The sequence below is a fragment of the Phalacrocorax carbo genome, chromosome 1 (assembly GCF_963921805.1).
Source record: "Phalacrocorax carbo chromosome 1, bPhaCar2.1, whole genome shotgun sequence".
NCBI classification, from domain to species: domain Eukaryota; kingdom Metazoa; phylum Chordata; class Aves; order Suliformes; family Phalacrocoracidae; genus Phalacrocorax; species Phalacrocorax carbo.
Window position 1 is genome coordinate 93921487 of NC_087513.1, and position 21493 is coordinate 93942979.

At 42.4% G+C, this 21493-nt stretch overlaps 1 protein-coding gene across 1 annotated transcript; it reads left to right on the top strand.

Moving 5' to 3' along the window:
- The first annotated feature begins 2710 nt into the window (after positions 1-2710).
- LNP1 (leukemia NUP98 fusion partner 1) lies at positions 2711-11426 on the top strand. Its single transcript, XM_009507041.2, has 3 exons — positions 2711-2942; positions 8813-9058; positions 11130-11426. Exons 1-3 carry the CDS (start codon positions 2793-2795, stop codon positions 11331-11333), a joined length of 600 nt encoding a protein of 199 aa, XP_009505336.2. The 5' UTR covers positions 2711-2792; the 3' UTR covers positions 11334-11426.
- The last annotated feature ends 10067 nt before the right edge of the window (positions 11427-21493 follow it).

A 21493-nucleotide genomic window follows, 5' to 3' on the forward strand; every position in this document is an offset into this window, starting at 1 on the left:
GCAAATACCTCAGAAGCCTAACTAAAATTTGCCCTGTGGGACTATGAGTCAATATATCTTGATGCTCAGTAGTAAACAGCTTGAGCTGTGTCTCCCTTAATTTATGGATTATTACTATTTATGTAAGCATATTTTGCCAAAGCTGTGGGACAGCCTCTCTCCCACTTTTCCCTGTCACCTGTCTCGTCACACCAGAAGCATTTCCTGCTCCACACAACAGGCTGCAGTTCTGTCTCACATGTTAGAAAAGAAGAAACTTGAACTGCATGATAGAAAATATGTATCAACAGGCAGATAACTTCCTACTGGGACAGCCTGAATTCCGCCCACATGGTGCTTCCCATGAGCTAGCATAGGCCTTCAGATGTACCTTGCCTGTACAGATTGGTAGCCTCAAGGACGCGGTCAAATTATGGCTGTCAGAATATGGCCAGGAATGTTCTGCCTCACCCAGAGAATCAGCCTACACATCCTTTTTATTGCTTCAGGTGTCTTCTTACTGTACTGTTTTGCAGGTATTCCTCTTTCTCCTGTCCATCTGTGCCTCTGCCAAGAAAGCAGACTGCTGCAGGTTTGGTTGCATCTCCAAGCTCTGATACGCAACATCTGAGGATATGCTGTCTGCACGCCCATGTACTCCAGGCCCTTGTGCTAATCACGGTCTCGTCTGCCCAGGACAAGGTAAAACAAAGGTGGCCATGACCAATTGGCCCCTTCACCCCTGTTATTAAGAATGAAGTGTCCTACTTCAGAGTATTGTACTTAAACCTCACACCCACACCCCACGAATGAAACTGGAGTTTTGTTACTACATCTGTATTGCTAAATAGACTGAGGAAAAGGAGCAAGGTTTAATGCTGGACAACTGATTCTCCATAATGCTAAGTTGCCAGTAAGCTTTTGGCATAGTTCTGACCTAGGCCAACTAGCATCTCCACAGCAATGCCTAGCCACCAGGAGAACCTCTAGCTACCAAGCACACACCAAGGACTGCTTCCTGTAGCAAGTTAGGTTTGGGTCTCTTCCTTTTGTTCCAGCACTATCCCCACAGGCTCTACAGCCTCAAAGCACTCCTCTGTGTCCTTCTGCCATGTCCCAAGGCATGTAACACATCTTCCAGTTTCATGATACACATACAACAGTTTTATGGGCCACAACAGGGTTTTCCTGTTATTTTCAGATATTTTGACATTAAAAAGACATAAAAATTACAACAAAGTATTACAGCCACAGTGCATTACACACAGCCTCAAGGAGACCCACAGCACAAGCGCCATGTAGGGTAGATGTGACCAGTCTAGCCACTTGCTTTCAGGGCCAGAAAACAGTCCCCAATCTTATTCTGTTTTGTGGAGTAGATAGGGCCTGTACAGCCTATACTCAGGGCTGGTAAGGGGCAATCAGACCAATTTTTACTCTGTGTGCCTTTGTTATCCAAAAAGCAGATTTGTCACCCAGTGTGCAATAAGCCAATAATTTCACACTCAGGAGAGACATTGCAAATTTATTTCAGGGGTGCACAAGCCTGGGTGCTCAGTGGTTGTCCACAAATCAAGCACACCAAAGCCAGCTACCTTATCATATTTACACAATATGTCTCCATACATATTCAACCTATCTAATACATATTCATTCCAATCTACATAAGTTATATAATTGGCACTGAGTCATTCTTCTTGGCTCCACTTCGGATTCTTCCATGCATGCTTTCCTTTCTTCAAGGGTCTTTGGTGATCTTGACAGATGGGGTGTCCTAACTCCTGTTACATAGAAACAACTTAAAACTATTTTCTCTTAACAACTCTCAGTCATTTTTCTTCCAGAAAAACCCACTGTCATTAATTAAATGAGTGAGCTGATGGCCAAGACATCTTGTCCCTAGTCTTAGATTAACTATTAACAATGTTTAATAAAAAAGGAAAGATTCTATATTCACGCTAACTTAATCATATACAATATCCCTTAGATTTCATGCTAACTGAACATATACGACACTTCACTAAGCAACACTCCTTAGATCCATGCTAACACTCCTTGTATCCAAGGTGGGGGTTGTCCTCTATCACCTTCAAGTGAGGCAGGGCCTCCCATAACCCTGGTATGGCAGATGAAGTGACTCTAGTGAAAAGCAGCTGATGCAAGTTCACACTGGCTGTCATAACCCAAAAACAAACAAGCAGTTTTTTCAGGGGCTTTCTTCTACCTTGAAGGACCATGTTTCCTGAATACCAAAGGAAGAGCAGAGACAACAGAAATCAGGAGGAAGGGCAACATGGGAAGAGCAGGACATTTGTCGTCCATCCCACAGAGCCAGTTAGACCTCTGCAAGCAGCTGTGCCAGCTTCTGACCACTGTCAATATGTCAGTTCTGCTTCTCAAAATCACAAGCCTGCTTTGGGCTCATGTATGCACCTCCCAGGCATGTAACTGTGGGCAATTCTCCATTGGTATTGACAGCTGGTGCACTCAACAGCAACACACAGGGAGTAGCCAACACATTTCCCTTCCCACCAGCCCCCTGCGGCAGTGTCATATTGGATATCACTGCAATGGAAAGGTTAAAAGAAACCTCATTGAAAAGAGATGAGAAAGGATTGACTTCATGTTTAGACAGTGCCTAGGGCTGCAGTGAGGTGGGTTTTGGGGGGCAGAAAGCAGAAAAAGTGGTTAAAACCGCGTCTCCTCTTCCTCTTGTTGATAGAACAGTGTGAGGATATTGGCTTGGTGGTGGCATTTCACCTTGCTTTTCCTTGTCTTGTTGGGAGACCCCTCCAAGTTTGGAACATCTGTACATGGAATATGAAGAGGATGATGATATTTCCTTTGCAAAATGGATGAGCAGCTTCTGGGGCCACAACTTGATTGATGAGAATGAGAAAGAGGGTAGAGGCCACAAGAAACATCAGACACGACCCTTTAGTGAAAGGAGAGCTTCCCTTCCGGTAAGAGCTGTGTGCAGTTTTCTCTGTGTGTGTGCTTGCGCGTGGCTTATGTATAAATATAAATGCCATCCCCAGGGGCATGGCCCTAGAGATCTGTGAGGATGAGGATGGTACACCTTGCTGAGTAAGTTCTGCTCATACTGGCAGCAGCTAGTTGCTTTTTGAACTTCTCTGCCTGCCCGATTCAAGCCTCTGGTGCCGTTGGCATTACAACAGAACTGACAAACTCCAAGATAAGTAACAATAGGACCAGAAATGTCAGGAGAAGTGTGTAACAACTGCCTAATTACTTATTACGATGTTCTTCTGTCTGCTAAGCATGAGCTGGCAGAGATCAAAACAGTTTTGGAAACTGGCATACAAACACTGGCTTCAAGGACTCTGTTCTCATGTGTAAAACCACACAGGCCTGTGTATATTCACAGGAATTGGCCCTAATTCTGCAACTATACCATCTCCAGGAAGTTGTACACTTTACTCCATGGGATTTAGCTGTTTGCAGGTGTAACTTCTAATTTAAGATGGAGGATGCAGTCCCTCCTAGTTTAAAACATCTGACTTTGAAAATAAGGATGCAACACACAACATTATACTGTGTAGTAAGATTTTAAGGGAGTAGTACATTCTTGAACCAACAAAATAGTTGGGAAAGGGGCAGAGTACACACACAGAGGCAGCTTTTCAAGGCAGCTCACAACTGTCTAACCGATTATCAAAATGAAGTTAAACTGAAAGCAGCTGTTCCCAGTCTGCTCTTTACTTGAAGGCTGTTGCTTCTATTTCAGCCCTAAAAAACGTTTAGGTGGTCCAAACCTGTCTCTTTTTTTCCAACTCCATCAGTTGGCTTATCGAAGATATTCTGTTTCCTTACAAATAATTTTTCACTTATATCCTTAGATATAACTTAGCAAATGCTATTGTATTGGGGAGAAACAGCTAATCTTTTCCAGACTTTTTTTTCTGCTATGCGGTATTTTCACCTTGCAAGTTCTCCTCCAGTGGAGCTACCCTGTTCTAAGCTGTGGGGTTTTTCATTTTCAAAAAATTGGCTAAGAAAGACAAAACAGACCAACACCACCTCCCCAGTCTTTGAACTCGTGGACAGGTTGGAGAAGTAACCTTCATTTACTGGTTTTGAACTGGTCAGCCACATTTGTTATTTACAGTTATATTTCACCCTGGTCACAGACTGCAAGATAGACTCTAAGCTAGAGTTGTGCTGATAGATTCAATGAGAATGCCTGAAAACAGAATGTTTATGCATTTTCTCTTTTAAATTAATTTTACTGTATTTTAATTTTGTTCTACAGATACATGATTTCTTTAGGCCCCAGTACAGACTGAAGTGTAAGAATGTACCTTAAATCACCGTCTGTTCAGCAAGCTGCTGAACACATATTCCTGTATATTTGTGGGGGTATTTGTGTGTGCATACACACTTTTCATTCGAAGCATGTTCTTATATGCAGTTTGTTCAAAAGCTGTTTAAATACTTAGCCAATTAAAATACTTTGCTATAGTTGCATCCCTGAATCAACACCTAGAACTTGGACTAAGTTAGCTGACAGAAGAGAAGACTGTGACTTTTGACATTACAACAAGCTAAAGTTAACCTGTACACTTAGTTATGTCTGGCCTTTACATGAATGCTCCACACAAATTTGTTTTGCTTCAGAGACACAACTGCAACTACTTGATTTCTCAGTACCAGAAACTGACTGGAGGAATGATAAGGGAAGATTTGTTTGGGGATTTTATGATTTGGGGATAGAATTTGAGATTAAACTTTTTTATCTAGAAATGTCTGACTAGTTGGTAGAGAAGAGCACTAAAACATGTTTTCTTAAACCAAATCTAGAATTCAAGCAAACGGGCACTAATAATTCCTTAGAATTACCTTCAGAAAGATCTCCTTGTTGAGAGCAAAGACTTGCCACTGCCCCTGGATGTGTTTTTTACACAGTTATTATAAATGATACCTACTGTAAGATTCATTATTACAAATTATAACTATTGTAAGATTCAAAACACTTATCAGTGTTAGTTAAATATTGTCTTCATTTTATCAGAACAGTGCCATTAAACAGGAGAATTAATAACAGACCAGACTGCATCTCTTCTGTAAGTTAATACCTCCACAGCAGAAGACAGTGTACCCTTTCTTCTGTGTCAACATCATAAATAGGGATAACACCACTGTTCTGGTGAAAATCAAGTCAGCAGGTTCTGAGTGACACAGCTGTTGGCAAAAGTTCCTTGTTGCAGATACAGTGGTACTGCCAAAAGAGTACTGCCAGCACACTTTGTCTCATATCCAGGGCTGATATACAGTGCATCAGCAATAGTGCAGGACCTGCCCACATGAACTGCATCTGCACCAGGAGCATTTTGGTATTACAATAGCAAAATGCTAGCAGGGGAGCACAAAAGGTGGTTTTTGCATAATGCTGAAAATTGCTTTTAGCTCCAGACTGGCATGTTGGTATTTGTAGTTTTTTCCTGTGCTATAGAAAGAAATTCAAGCCACTGCCCTTACCTCAAACACAAAGGTAAACTTCTGTAGCATCCTCTCATGGGTAGAGGCCCCCAAAATACAGACAAACCTTTGTAGAACAACTCCCAAACTAACATCACTTTTCTTTTTTTTTTCCCAACATCTTAGCATACCTCACAAACATCACTGAGATGAGCTTCACAAAATGATTTTGCTATTGGCATTTCCATTTGGCAGGGGGGAACACAAAATTATATTAATCCTTCACTGGGGTACCGGCAAGATAGGCTAAAACTCAATTCCTCTGAAAAGTGTCGGAGTTGTATATGTTGCTGTGGGCCAACACTGAATGTGAAAATTGCCTGGGAAGAACCAAGTCATCTGTTTTCATCTCCTTTAGTTAACTTGTTCCCCTGGCAAGCTTTAGACACATTAACTGTGATACCCTTTTTAAAGCCTTCAGCTACAACTTTCCTTGACACTTTCTAGATATCCTCCATCATTTTGGTTCAGGATAGCTTCTTACCTCCCAGACATTTTGTTGTGGGGAAAAGACAGAAGGCAAAGGAGCACTGATAAGAGGTTTATAGCCCTATAAATGTATCCACCTTCATGTAGTCATTGCTGCTTACAGAAGAAAATCTGATAAGAAACAGCTGAGAGTGGGAGCAGAACAACTGACTGCTGTTGAAGTTACTAACATTTAATTTGAAGTCAGTCTGAACATCTACCACAATATTGTTACTACAGATCAGTTGGAGCCTAGGCCAAAAGATTTTTAAGGAACATATGCTTGGCTGTAAGTTTCTTGGAAGGAAAGGAAGCTGTGGGACAGCATCTGAATGTCAGATGTTCCAAAATACCCCTAAAGTACTGGGGTCATTGTGTAAACTTCAGCAAACAATGAACGCTGGTGCTGACACACTGAAGATTAATTTTCTTACTGACAGCTGTGCAAGCCCTCAGATCAAGCCCAAAAGATGGAAGCAATTATCTTTTCTCTAACATAAATTGAGAAAGAGAATAAGCATATTATACTGGCATCAATTTAGTGAAGTCTCTTATTTGTGTACTTTTTGTGTGTTTTAGATGGGCAATTAGCAAAAGATTAGCTGCTGTTTAAATAGATACACTGAGCATGACTAGCCTTTACACAAAGGCTCAAGCAGAGAAAAAGAGTACTGAAGGGAGTGAGAAACATGCTCAGTGCTTCTGGCTTTCCCAGCACTGGCAAAAATTCCCCATTTTGATATAGGGGAGCATTTATCATTCTTCCTTCCCATGGCTTTTCCGTTGTTTCACCTGATCCCCACTTCAGTTTAAGAACTATTCAAGGTCAGATCCTAGAAGCCAGAGACAAAGGGAAGTTCACAAAAGAGGCATGCTGTCCTTCTAGTTATGGTGCTACGTATCATGCAAAGGCACTGTGAGAGGAGGCACAGTCACAGTAATATGATGACATAAATATATATGTGTATCTTTACCCTTAGTCCACTGAGGCAGATACACATTTCAGATGAAGGCCTGTCCCTTTTCTGGACCATTGGTGCCCTGTCAGTTTGTGAACTGCAGTCTTTTTGTTAAGGGCTTAACTATAATTCTGTCTGTGAAAGGAAATTAAAAGCAACATCTTAGTAAAATAAAACACTTACAAATATTGCAAAGCAGGATTGATAGAATACCATCCTGCATTTCAGCTGTCCTGTTTTTTTCCCCCCCCAAACCTAAGAGCAAACACCAGTGATTTTTAGTGTGAGACACTTTTTATTTCCAGGAAACAATGTATGTTGATGCCATTAAAATGATATAGAGGATATTTAGCTTGTTGAGCTTGACATGGCATGTATACTCCTGTCCCTTGAGCACAATGTGATTGCTTTGATGCTTTTAAAAATAACAATACAATATGACCTTACAGAAATTACAGCTGTATTGATTGGTTTGCAATCAAAGTGAAAATAGGATGGCAGAAATCATTATCACTACTCTGAGAGGCAGTCCATAATACTAGATAGTGAAGTAAGCTTATGACTGTATTCATGTGGCATATTTATGCGGCCACTATACCAAGTTGGTTTACCTTTACACTGTTGTTTGTTAGAAAAACAAAGCAAAGCAAAACAAAACAAAACAAAAATCCAACAAACCCTACTCTGAGCGTAAGGTTTTCTCCTGGATTTTCTTAGAAAGTATTTCAGGATCTGTGGGATAGACCTTCAGTTGTTGTAAACAACCACAGCTCCCTTGAAGCCAGCAGAGCTTCTTAGGGTTACTCAGCAGCTGAAGACTTGACACCAGCATTATACAAAACATATATGCATTTAAACATGTATGTAGCAACTGGGTGCCTGGAGTGCCATATCCTGACACCTGGGGGTCTCTTTTTTTGTACTTCCCATCTCTCTCTCACAACTTTCACCACCTGCATCTTAACAGTGTTCAGCCCCCTCACCCTGAAAAAGCATCAATAGCTGGCAGTGTTTGGGGCATGCCAGGTTCTGTGTGGCAGCCTTCTCACCCATCTCTTCTACAGGTCTGTCTACTTCTAAAACCACCCATACATGACTCCACAGGACACATCAGTTCTGTATCAGTTTAATCTCCTTTACAGACATTCAGTTAAACACAGCTGATGCAGATCAATAGCTCTTATCTGCATGCCAGGCCTTAGAAAAATTGACCACATGGAAACTAAACAACTATCTACTCCCTCCCCGCTTTAGCCCTACAAACATAACTGTAGGAAGACTGTTTCCTACCATTTCTGTGGTAGAAATGTGTCCCTCAAAGCCCTGAAAGTGCTCCTTCATCAGTTCAGGACAAAGCAGAAAATTCAGACCTGAACAATAAAGCATCTTGTTTGCATGTAGACCATGCTGTTAATTTGACACAACTGGGCTTCAGATGGTCCCTGTCACACTCAGATAAACTGAAACATCTGACCTGGAGCACCCATGAGTCAAACCCCGTATCTGGCTAATGTGACCACAAAAGCCTGGGTCTTTGCTTTATGAGAGCCCTACCTAAAACCTGCCACCAGATGTGAGGCCTGAGTTTTTGAGGTTATGAAGAGTCCCAGTTTCTTTTAGTGTCAGTGGGCACTGGGAGAACCCAGCACACTTTACATTTGAAATGCTTATTTGGGTGCCAAAGCTTATATACTCAAAAACAGGAATAAAAGTAAAATCTGCTGCTGCCTCTGGAAAGTAATCTCTTGGCAGTGTAATTCTCCCGCACATAAAAGGAAAGATAAAGGAGTCTGGGCAAGGTCCTTCATTGTGCACCCTTGTTGGGAGAGAGCTCTGCAGCAGAGAGAATCTGCCCTGTGTGCTCTGCTTTAATATTCAATGCTCAACAAAGACCTCTTATTTTGTAGGCCAGCCTTTCCTCCCTCCATACAACACGACTTCATGCCTCTACTAAAGGCTCATCTTCAGGGCATCTCAAGGGCTCCAAGGAGTTTCAAGAAGACCAAGATGTCAAATGCCACTTGCACAGGAAGGCAAGCAGAACACCTTCAGCAGACAGCTCAAGCCCAGAGACAAGATTAAACTCCCTCCAGGAATTGGCAGAGTCCTTTGAAAAGCAATTACATCTCAAAAGCAAACGCTCAATTTCATTGGTAGGTAACAACCAATAGCAGCCTTAAGATCACTTCAGAAGAAGCAACCAAATGAGCAAACAGGTCAGCTTTACCCCTGGTGCAATTTCTGTGGCTTTGCTGGGGAAGAGCAGAAATAAACTTGAATTAGAATTTCATAAATTATGTAGTCCTTACAGTAGTGCAAACAAGGTTAAAGTGGCAGTATCATTAGTATGAGCATTCTTGATGTGGTGTTACCATCTAGAGGTATTAAAAAATATGTACCTTCAAAATGAGACATGACACAGCTGTGGCAATATTTTCAGAGGTTTCTATAGCTGTGTCAACAAAATGTGACAAAATAAAGCCAGGTTTGTTTTGCTTTCACCGTAAGACCCAGCTCTCTCACTGCTGCTGACCTGGTTTAACCATATATGGTGTTACCTGTAAGGTTACCGGACATCGTCGTGTTCGAGAGGCTTGTCTTTTACCCCTTGGGACTCCATCCATCTGCTTTCTTTAGTGTAACCACACAGCTGCAGCAGCAGCTATTGCTATAAGTGGCTGAACGTATTTTCACTGCAAGGGCATGCAGCCAGCAGGGGATTCTTCCTCCGTTTCATCCTTCTCTTCTCCCTGTCATTCTGCCCTGAGGCATGAGTATGGTTTGTGTTGATGAGGTAGCCAATAACGACCTTTTATCTATGACACTTTATCACATTTCTATTATTACAATACATAATATCTGGTGTATCATGCAATGGAAGGAAGAGTAATAAGCCATAACTTGCTTTTAAGTATCAGAAGAACGATGTCAAATTCAGTCACCCTATTGAAAAAGGTGTGCTTGAATACCACTTGACATTAGCACAGAAAAACAATGAAGGGAAGTATCTTTTTTTTTTCAGTTTGTTGACACCAACAGTTTTGTGTGGAGAAGTAATTTTCAGCTCTCTATGCAGATCTGTGCAGCAACAAGAGAGAACAAAAATCTCTTGAATAAGCAGCATCATTACATGAACAGTTCCAAAATTATAGTCCTAGCATGCCCAGTCCTCTAAGAATATGCAGAACTATGGTGATGACAACTCTGTTATGCAATTGTTAAGATTTTAAGTGCATTTTCTAATCTGCTCTTTCCCCTTTAGGAACTACTCAGAATTTATTTAATTTGGAACTTCATACTGCCTCATTTACCAACCCTCACCAGTGGTTATCTGGTTAATCATTTATTGTTTCGCTAAAGTGCCTACAGCTAGAAAGTCTGTGAGTGTGTAATAATTGTACAATAGGTATAGTGAGCATAATGCACTAAATATGGCTTTGTTTCCAGTTAAAAACATGGATTCTGGTACCCTTCTGTAATCTGCAGTGAGGTGTGCTGGCTGTATTTTAGTCTACCTTTCAAATAGACCAACTTGTTGCCATTCCCTCAGTCACCACTGAAGTTTGGGAGATGTGAAGGACTTCAGAATCTCAAAGAACTGAATGATAGGTATTACAGATCTGAAAGGAAATTTGGGAGTGTGCTTAAACTTGTAGCTCCAAATGGAGTGGGGTTTTTTGCATTCATCACTCTGTGGGTGTAATTCAAACCACTCTCTACATGACCACACAGGTTAAAAGAAAAAACATGTGGGGGAAAGGTTATCCCATTTCACCTCCTTCCCTGCATATTGGTTTGCTTTTATAAAAGTGACTTTGAGGACACTTTGTGATATTCAGCACTTGTTTTCAGTGAGGTCTTTGCAGCTAGCACTGGAGAGCCTTCAGGCACATAAAGATGTATCATGTGAAAGGACAGAAACATGGAGCCTGGGCTGAAAACTGAGTCACTCCCTTCTCCCCTCCTTTCTCTTCCCCGCCTCAAGCCCTCCAGACAGGTGACCCTCCTACTACACATAGAGTATAATCAAAAGCATGTTACCTTTTGCTGAGTTTTAGGATGACTAGCTGGGGCCTTGAATTTGAGCCCATCATGTTAAAGCTGATCTTGCTGAGGTATGTGACTGGAATATTTCATACGTTACTAGTGAAATAAAATAATGAGATTTTGTTTTTCATGTAGGAGTCACTTTTAATTCCCTGCTATTTTTCTCCTGCCTTTTAGCAACCTGAAGGCATGAAGGAGAGAAGAGAAAGAGAGAAATTGCATTTGAGAAAAAACAAGTCTCACAAGAGAATTGGAGAGAAATCAGAGCCAAGGAGAGAGCAGAAAGAAGATGAAGGTCCAGGAGTTGTATCTGCAAAACACAACAAACAGTTTCCATCCCAAGCAAGCACTGAGAAAGGATATTTATGCACAGGCAGCTAGAATGTGTTGGGATAATGAATTTTAACACTCTCCCTGAAGAGCAGAGGGAGCATTCTTGTTTTGTTTTGACTAGAAGAGGCCTGTTAGCTAGAATAAACCCTGACCTGTAAAATAAAAGTAAAATTCAACTGCATCATTGACATCATGTTACTACCTTCCTGTCTGTACTTCTTCCATTAGGAATGTGACCCTTGTCATAGGAGGAGTGTGTCTGGAGCAAGATCCAAGTTAGCAATGAATAACTGTAAGAGGGTTTCAGGCAGATGTAGCATTGCAGCAGGTCAGTGGGGGATGTGTTCATTTATGAGGAGAGCATGTAATTATTACAGAGCTGTGCAAAGTCATCCAAAGCCTTATGTTTCTCTTTTAATTGAAAACAGGCTTATTGCTAGGTTTGGGAAGGAAAAAGTACACATTAAACTGCCACCTGCTTCCTGATCCTGACATTCATTTAGATTTGGCTTGGAAATAGGTATCTTTTTTCTTTTACATTCTCTCAACACCACATTTACAGGAGTAGTAGAAAAGAAGCCCCTGATTTCTCTTCTACACCTTCCTGATATCTCACTTCTCTCTGCTTTCCCTCCCTGTCTATGTCACTATGACCCTTGCTTCTCTGGCATGCCCCAGTCCTCTCCCATGTCCCCAGTCCCATTCTCCACTCAGCTAGTTCTTTCTCCCAGCTTTAACCTCAATCATCTTGTCTCTTTTGTTGCCTTTCCCCTCTCCATTTACCACTTTATAGCCCTGACTTATATCTACCAACGTCTTTTGCTCCATCTCTAGTTTTATGCCATCAAAATTTGAGCCTTGCTGAAAGCTCTCCAGTAAAAACAAAGACGTTCTGCCTCTCACACTTCCATATAATCTCTTCAAGGGGTTTGTCACAGGTGATGGCTTGCAACCCTTTTAACTTTTTCCCTTTTCTAGAACTAGGGTCAAACCAAGGGAATGGGAACTGGCTCCATCTATGGTAAGCAGGGCTTAGGAAAACTCTACTTCCTCTGGCTGAAGATCTGAACTCGGGTGTAAATCTCACCAACTCTAGGTAAGATTTCCTTCTATGCAGAGACATCACAGGATCACAGAATAGCAGGGGTTGGAGGGGACCTCTGGAGATCATGTTATCCAACGCCCCTGCTTGAGCAGGCACACCTAGAGCAGGGGGCACAGGGGCTGCGTCCAAGTGGGTTTTGAATGTCTCCAGGGAAGGAGACTCCACAACCTCTCTGGGCAGCCTGTTCCAGTGTTCTGTCACCCTCACAGCAAAGAAGTGTCTTCTCATGTTTGGGTGGCACTTCCTGTGTTCCAACTTGTGCCCATTGCCCCTTGTCCTGTCCCATCCTCTTGACACCCGCCCTTCAGATATAAAAATCCCCCCTCAATCTTCTCCTCTCCAGGCTAAACAAGCCCAGGTCTCTCAGCCTTTCCTTGTAAGAGGAGTGCTCCAGCCCCCTGACCATCTTTGTAGCGCTCTGCTGGACTTGTTCAAGCAGTTCCCTGTCCTTCTTAAGCTGGGGGGCCCAGAACAGGACACAGTACTTCAGGAAACCCACCTCCACACGCTCATAAACACATACACCCCCCCACAAACTCCCATGCTCCCCTTCTTCAGCATGTAAGTTGAAGATTCATCTTCAACTTCTTATCTGAAGATCCCTGCAGATAAGAACACTGCCCTGTTTGGGAATAATTTCCCCAGGCATAGTATAGAGAAAGCCTACTTTGGGTAGCACAGTTAGAGAAGAGTGAAGACCAATGAACTCATGAACAAAGTAAAAGTCTGCTGGCTATTTTTCCTGTGATTTTCTGTAATTAACAAAGACATTATTATTTTACTTTAGAGCCTTAATTTTAAATGTTCAACCTTTTAAAAGCTTAGGGCATCCTTAAAACTTTGTAACACTTATCTCCATTAAAGGTTTGTTTTTCTTTTTAAGTAGGGCTTTGGGTGATATAAAGAAAGCAATTGAACCCTTGCTGATATTTGTAAATTGCTTCCTACATGGTAACAGATATTCTAAACTAATAAATCTGACTGAAAAGTGTTGTTCCTATGCATCATTCCTGGCGTCCCCAATCCAGACTGGATTTTCATGAAGTTCTTCTGTCAGCCAAAACTTCCATGCATATGGCTTTCCTTTTAGGGCCCTAATTTGAAGACGGCATTACAGTAGACCTAGATAGAAAGGGACATGGCCAGCTGTGCCTGAGTTCCTCAGATAAAACCACTCGCATACATCCTTTCATGTAGCAGCCTGCCCTCACGTCTCATGAGAGCTGAATGCCATGGCTACACCAGCTTTGCCTGGATTTCAGAGCATCAGCCTCCTCCTCCTGTTTTCCAGCCAGGTTAACTCAACAGGCCCAGCTATATCCCAGCAGAATTTGCAAAAAGCTTGCATTCATGAGACTAAAGTGCTGGTTGTACACCACATCCGATGAAAAGAAAACACCCAAAAGCTAAAATAGAGAACCCACATGTGCCTGGCTCCAACTTGCTGTTTACCGTCTCCATCAAAGCACAGGCAAGCCTTACTGCCACGGAGGCAGCCTAGCAGGTCTGCCTGCAAACAGCTCCCATGTTTATCAGTGAACCCTGTCTCTCAGATGGGAGAGTCTATACGTGTTTATAGACAGCCCTGTGGTGTAACTCTGGAAACAGAAGCTTTCAAACAATGTTCTCAACACTGCCCTTCGTAAATCATGGAAAAAATGTTTCCTCAAAAGTGTTTTCTCTCACTTTGTATCATGCCTGATTGGACCAACATCCCTTTCCAGTTTAGTCCCATGTAGTCTGATGCAATAATATTACTTAGAAAGACTGAAACTTGCATGATAGAATGAAATCATTCTCCACAGAAATGAACAATTTTTCCATAACAAATCCAGCATTTGGGAAGGAAGGTAGTCACCCCAAGAAGAATCTAATTGCAGTGGCATGGCTGATATTTCTGTTTCCACAGAAAGTGGTATTGGGATATATAAGTATTCAGAAGGACTCCTGAGGGGTTTCATTGTCACAGTAGGTCACTAGTTGGGTCGTGACCGACATAAAAACCAGTCACTGCCCTGAGTCCCATCCCCAATTCCCAGCGCAGCCAGGCTGTCCATGGGTGTTTTCTGTGCACGAACCCATTCCTAGGCAAACACTGTTTGCTTTTTCTGCTCTTTCCAAGAGTGGGATGGCTGCAAGTTTCATCAGAGTCCAAACCTTGGACACGAAGGAGGTCAGTTAGTGGGAAGCAAAGACAAAGGGACCAAAAAATATCTTTTCCAAAATGGTCGTTAACAGGAAATGCAAAAAAACCTGAAACATTTTACAACAGAGGGGAACCAGCAGGCAGCAGAAGTAGGCTGACACTCCCACTGCAGGCTGGCTGTTGACAGCTAACATGACTCGGGCCCGTGAAGGACATTTTAGACTTGCTGTGGCTCAGGGGTAGAAGACCATGCTCTGGTAAAATGCTCATGTCTGTGAATCATTCCCAGCACTTCAGGCTAACCAGAAAGTGCTCCTGTGGGAAGTTAGGGCTTGGGTACATGCAAGCATTTCAAGAGCAAGATCCAGTTATACCCCACCATTTTCTGAGAGGGCTGAGGAGAGAACACCAAGTGTGGTTACCTCATCTTTTAGGTGGGCATTCCCAAAGTAAAATATTTATGCTTGCATGCTTCTGAGGTATTGTTTAATTGCAGCATGGTTTTGAGGATGGATTAAATTTTGGGTACTTGTTAACATACCACACATTAGTATATAAAGCGCCAGATCCCACAAAGGCAAAATGAAGCAATAGATACATATATGTACATGCTCACAACAATCCTTTCTAGGAAAAATATGGGAAATATTTAAATGCATAAAGAAAACAAAACAACCACAATGTATAACTGAAAAAGAATATAATACCCATTAAAAAAGAAACCTGATATTAAATATGAAAAAATTAAAATGTTAATCTGTACTTTTTTTTTTCTTTAGCACAGAAGAAGGTATTTGGGTAAGCACAGCCCTGGCTCTGAATGCATTCAGTGTACATATGGATAGTAAAAAATTACATAGAAATATAATCAAACCTCATAACCAAAATTATTCACAGAGGAATGAATCATAATCATGGGACCTGGAGTTTATACAACCATCTGCCAAAACCATTGAAAACAAACAGGTCTTGAAATATGTCCAGAAGTATATTGCAGCCAAAATCCAGTCATTCAACAAAAGAAGTGAGCATTGAAATCCAACAAACTTCATAGATAATGCCCTGCCTGCAGTTGTTGTGCTAGAGCTTTAGGTAACCGTGTATGAACAAATGCTAAAATAAAACCACTCATCATAGAAAACATTGCTTGTAGGGTGTCAATTTTCATTTACCCTGTTGTTTTAGATTGGATTGACAGATGATACTCCTCCTCTTAGGAGGATCCCCCTGAATCCTAGACCAGTCTCTACTGTACTTTGGAAAAAGATAACTTCTCTCAGTGGTGTCTTGTCTCTGAGGCAAGACAGAAAATAGGAGAAAAAAGTGATACAAGGAGCATCAAAGACTAATATTCTGTCCTATTTGATGCATTCTTGTCTTCCTTATATGTTTGTCAAAATGCTTCAGTTCATGTGATTTCTAAACTGGTTGATAGTTTTGCTCTGTTGAGAAGACCCACCAAAACTTGTGACAGTTACATACAAATTTTCATCAAAAAGACAATGGGGTCCTTACAGGGAGTCCTCAGCCTGGTGAATTAGTCCTATTTCTGATACTGAAGTATCAAAAAGGAGCTCTCTTTTTGCTCCAAAACTTGAGCAGAAGGGTTCATGGACACTGTTCCCCCGGGCTTCCCTGCAGCCATATCCCATTATATGAGGTAGATGCTAAAGTTTTGGCCCTTTGGAAAGCAACCTTTCCTGGACCTTCATGCAATGGATCTCAGTTGATATTCTGCTTTTCCTATATGCACAAAATATGTCTTAAATGTCTCTCATAAGCATTTTAATTCTGGTGGGTCTACTCCCTGAGGATTCCCATACAGAAAATTTTGACTCTCAGAAAGCAGCTAGAGTGGTTTTAGATTAGCCTTCCCACAGCTAGCACTAGTTTGTGCCTGGCAGAGAGGAACAGCTAGGGCATTCCTTTGCACTGACAGTCCCAGCAGCAGTAAAAAGTCCTCAGGGAGCACAAAGTAACTTTGGGCTGGTCTCACCTGTGCAGGAGTGGGAATCAGAGGTTAGCTCAGAATTTAGGATGCAAAAAAAAATTTTGTGAACTCCTTCTCCATTGTGCCAAGTTCCACCTACCGATAGCTGGAGATGAGGCTACTTCAGAAAAGAGATTTTCCATTCGTTTCACTCCTTCTGCATGGAACAAATTTAGTCTTACAGTAGCATAATCCAGGTCTCAACTATATGGTCAACAGATATCAACCATAATGTTCATCACTCATTCAGGGTACTCATTACAATCTGATTACCTAATCAAAAGCTATTCTGAGTTGAGGTCATTTAAGACAGATAACAATTTCCTTTCACTTGAAGGAGGACGATTTGGATCCATGTGTTATTTGTCATGATGACTTGGGACTAGCAGCAGCATAGAACCTCACTGCACGCACAGCTTTCACAAAGAGGTCTTGTGACAAACTCCCAGGGCGTTATTCTCTGTAACTTGCAATGTAGAGGAAGAGTAGAGGAAGGGGTTTATCTCTAAAATTCTCCAGACCTTGACTAAACCCTGAATGCTGGTGACTGAAAGAGATACATCTATGTGTTGAAGCTGCAGCAGTAATCCTACATTACCAGATACTACCTAGAAGGTGGGAGGATCCTCAGTACCATATTTAATGATTTTTAGCAAAGCTTTTTGCTGATGGAAAGATCAAAGGTGAAGATAATGGGCCACACCGGAGCTGCTGCAGCCAGCGTGTGTCATTCTTTAAATAACTGTATTAGCGGAAAAGAGGAACACCAGTGCTCTGAAGGAGCTGCAAGGAGCTGGGTGTTTCAATGCCTGCAGTTCAGAGCTGGCACTGCAAAGAAGGAGCAAATAGTTCTTCTAATTCCTGGCTAATCAGTGTTTAAGAGTTCAGTGAGTCCAACTCGCACCTCTCCATAAAAATAAATTACGTGGTATAGTTGGTGCCTATATTGATGATCTCAGGAAAGGCTCCAACGATTAAGTACTCCTCTCTTTGGTGTTTGATTCTGTAGGTGGCATCTGAGACACATTGGTGGAGTGGAGTAAGAGAAGCAGGTGTAACTGCTACGCTAGCTGTTCTTTCAAACACAGAACCTTATCTCAAGACTTTTTCATCTGGTATCAAATAAGGAAAAAGAAAAAGCACTGGATACCGCATTCTTCCGGAAAAAATAAAGTTGTGTCTGGTCTGGATCCTGCTGAAGTTATTCTGACGAAAACAGGACTTCATCTAATAATATTATCCTCATTTCCTTAATATCATTGATTCAGTAAATGTTTTGGACCAGGGATCTTAATTTCAAAAGGGAATATATCAGCTACACCACTTGAAATTCCTGGGAAATAACAGGAAATCCTGCATTAAAATCCTGTTTGCTAGCACTCTTTTCGATTTTCTTTTAAAAGTGTATTCAAAAGTGGCTGCTAAAGAAACCAACCTGTCCAACATGCTGTGCAGGTGCTTCTGTAAAGTCAGTGTCATCCTCTTGTCATCTGTGATGAAGAAGTCAAGAAGAGAGGGTCCTTTAGGACTATGGAGGGGAAATATACAAGGCTTGATTCCAGTTACAGAAGAAGAAAGAAACCAAAACTTTACTCGGTGGATTAATGCATTACAGGGTTACTGTTGGTGTTGCAGCTTTTCGTGTAGTTCAGCATCCAAATTTGAAGATAAAAACTTAACTCCTAACTCCTTCTGCCTGTGTGTGTCATAGAAACATCCCAGTGTTTAGGGAAGAAGTAAAAATATTTTTACAATTCTATGGACAGTGTAAATAAAAATTGCACATTTGCAACAAAGTATGTTGTTTACAAGTTATTTCACTTACCGCCATTAAATGACTAGATAACATATATAGCTATTTCCCAGCAGAGGGAGTCTGTCGATACCGAGTGAGAACATGCACTGTAGTCAACTGCAAGCACGAGGTTGAGATTAAAACCAATTACAGTACCATTAGGAGACAACAGCAAAACAACCACAACCAGGAGCACAGGACCCTATGGTGAAATTTTGCCCTGTGTTCATATATGAAGGAAATCAACGTACACTGAAACCCATGGCAGAGTTTAGTCTGGTATTAGGGACTGTAGTATTTACCCCACGGTTAGCAGAAGACCTTTATCTGGCTCTGGAGATCCTACATTGCTGAATCACTAGTCAGCAGCTCCTTGCTGCAGGTGTTTCCCAAACTGTCCTATTTCTCTGCCCTCCATTTCCAGGATGCAGCTCACACTCCCCTCCTTTAACCGATTGGAGAGCTGCTGGTGTTGCCCTGGGTGCCCCCACCCCCATGCACACTGAACACCCAGGCTGGAGGGGAGGCATGAGGAGCAATCCTCGCAGAAGGACAGAGGTCCCATGGCATGGTGACCAACATCCGAGACAGCTCACCCAGCTCCTGCCCAGAGAGCTGCTCCTGTACACCCAGCTGAGCCTCTCTTCACCTCTGTGGCAGCCCTGGGCTTCAGAAGCTTCCACCCTGCACCCAGAAACCAAGGTGGGTTGTCTGCCCATGCTCCTCTGAAACCTTCCTCAGATACTTGCCTATAGCTGATGAGCTGCTCCTATAGGCCAAATTGTCCCTATCATCACTAAGGGATCTGCTGCTCCCAGTGCTCAGCCTCGCTTTCTATATTTTCAGTGTTAAATACAAGAAAGCTCTTGGGAAGCTCTCCTCTAATCCTTACTATAAGAAAGATAACATATTTCTTGCCCAGGTTTATTCTGACAGAATAGTTATATGTGATGCCAGAAGTTCCTCAGTGAGAAGAAGCAACAGCATCTTTTTCTTATAAGCAGCACAGGCTGTTCTATAAATGTAAATGTAGAAAGATTAATCAAAGCCTTTGCTTTTAACAACATTTTTTTTTAAAGGACCATTTTCCTTCCAGAGTGTGTAAGTTACACTTAGCAGGCCTGTGCAGGTTTCCATGAATAGTTTGTGACTCTTCTGTACTTGTCAGATGTGCAGCTTGACTTTTCAAACCCAGATCTTACACTGCCTTAACTAGCAAAAAAATCTCTATTCCTCCTGTTCTCCTGTGTCACCCAGAAAAAAAAACCAACCAATTACAAGTACTTTTCATATGCAACATAGCTGAAAGTAAGCTATATTTTAAAATATATTTCAAAACATCTCCATTCATCAAACGCAACCTCTGCTCTTGCAAATGTCCATAGAGAAGTGAGGCAAGTGGCACATCCACCAGCATTTCGGCCGGTCCAGTTCAGAGTCCGACCGATGCAGGGAGGTTTGTGCCACTTTGCTGGGCTGCGAACTGTGACAGCAAAGGGCAGGGATGCACTTCTGTTGGGCAGCTTTGCTCTGAGGGTACATCTGGCAACGGGGTAGAAATACACGGCTGGGGAGCAGCAGGAGTCTTAAATCACTCAGCTTGTTTGCACAGTTAATGTGAGCTACAGCCCTTGGCCTCTCACTATTATTTCAGAGGAAATCTGGAGACATAAAGACAGAACTTCATTCTTCAAATACATATGAATATGCTGATTGAAGGGGGATTACTCATGGTTGTGAAATGAAGCACAAATGGACCATGTTGACAGGATCAGTTCATGTGTTCTGTCAAATAAAGAAACACATTTGCTCAGAAACAAAAAGGAGGTAAAACAACTGAATTTCTTAAAACAATTGAAGTAAGTCACAGGAATGTCAAAACAAAGCTGATAGTAGGGGTTTTTTTCTTTCTTTTTCAGTTGAAAGAGTGTTCTGACTGGGAACATCAGCAGAAGACCCAGGATCAGAAATCACCCTCGTTCCCTTGTACACCAATCACTGGCTTGCTAAATTACTTGGTCGCTTCACTTTTATTCTGCCTGTTCACCAAGATACCAAGTAGCATTATATATATGTAATATACATATACTGACACGTGCTGACAATTTGACATTTGTCCCTCTGCATCTCTTGGGAGAAGTGTGCCGTACTCTGGCTTTCTGTTCACCACTCCCCCTTGCCTGGACACAAACTATTATTTTTCAAGCTGTCCCTGCATTTCTCTGCTTTCCCTCAACTTTCTTGCCCTGACACAGCCTTCTCCCTGTCAATCTCCTGATTCCCTACCATGGCCTTTCCCTACAAAGCTGCTCAGCTGACTGCCTGTGGTCCCGTTACATCCAACATCGCCCTGTGAGTTCAAACTCACATTCAAGCGTGCCTGTGTTTATATGGTGTCTGTGCCAATATATACTAACTCACGGGCCGATGGAAATTTTGATGCTGTGGGAAACCTGGCGGGACCAGGTGGGAGTCAGTGCTGTGGAAGTGGCCCTGCCTACCCTGCCAGTGCCAGCTGGACTCCTGGATTAAAGCAAAGGGGAGGAAGAGCCGAGTGAGTTAACACTGAAGCACCTCTTGGCAGCTGGCTTGGGAGCAGGGCTGGCGAGGGCAGGGATGAGGAGCTCCAGCTGGTTTTTTTCACGGGGCTGTCTGTTTAGGGCATCCCTGGGAAGAAGTGTGATGGAGGGAGCCCAGAGCTACCTTTGGGAGGGAGCTGGTTTGTGAGAAGTGTTTTGGGTTGATGACAAGGGATGCTGTAAATTCAGGTGCTTTGGGAGGGCATCCTGTTCCTGGTAAGATAGGACGTGTGACCATCTGTGCCTGTGAGGAGCTGGCTGGGAGGACAGCGACTGAGAGGAAAGTGTTTGTCTCCAGGGAATATTGCACCTGGACACAGGGATTTTCGTGACGCTTGGAGGGGCTCCTTCCTTATTAATGCTCTTTCTCTTTCGTGTGTGTGATAAATGTGTGTATGGGGGGAGCTTTTTTGCACCAGCGCTTTTCTGACCCTGGTGTCCCGTGGAATGAAGACTGGTACCACAACAGCCACGTGCCCCTGCTCTGCATGGCAAGCAGGATGACATTACCTGCTGTGCTGCAGGAAAACAGGGGGAAAAGGGACCCAGGAGGCAATGGCCATGCAGCGACACTGGCTTTCTGACCTCCCTGT

What these genes read in the sequence shown, in the direction of transcription:
- LNP1 (XM_009507041.2), top strand. Translation starts at nt 2,793, where the DNA reads ATGGAATATGAAGAGGATGATGATATTTCCTTTGCAAAATGGATGAGC. An exon ending in AAAGGAGAGCTTCCCTTCCG is followed by an intron (nt 2,943 to 8,812) that starts GTAAGAGCTGTG and finishes CTTATTTTGTAG; the next exon opens with GCCAGCCTTTCCTCCCTCCA. An exon ending in GCAAACGCTCAATTTCATTG is followed by an intron (nt 9,059 to 11,129) that starts GTAGGTAACAAC and finishes CCTGCCTTTTAG; the next exon opens with CAACCTGAAGGCATGAAGGA.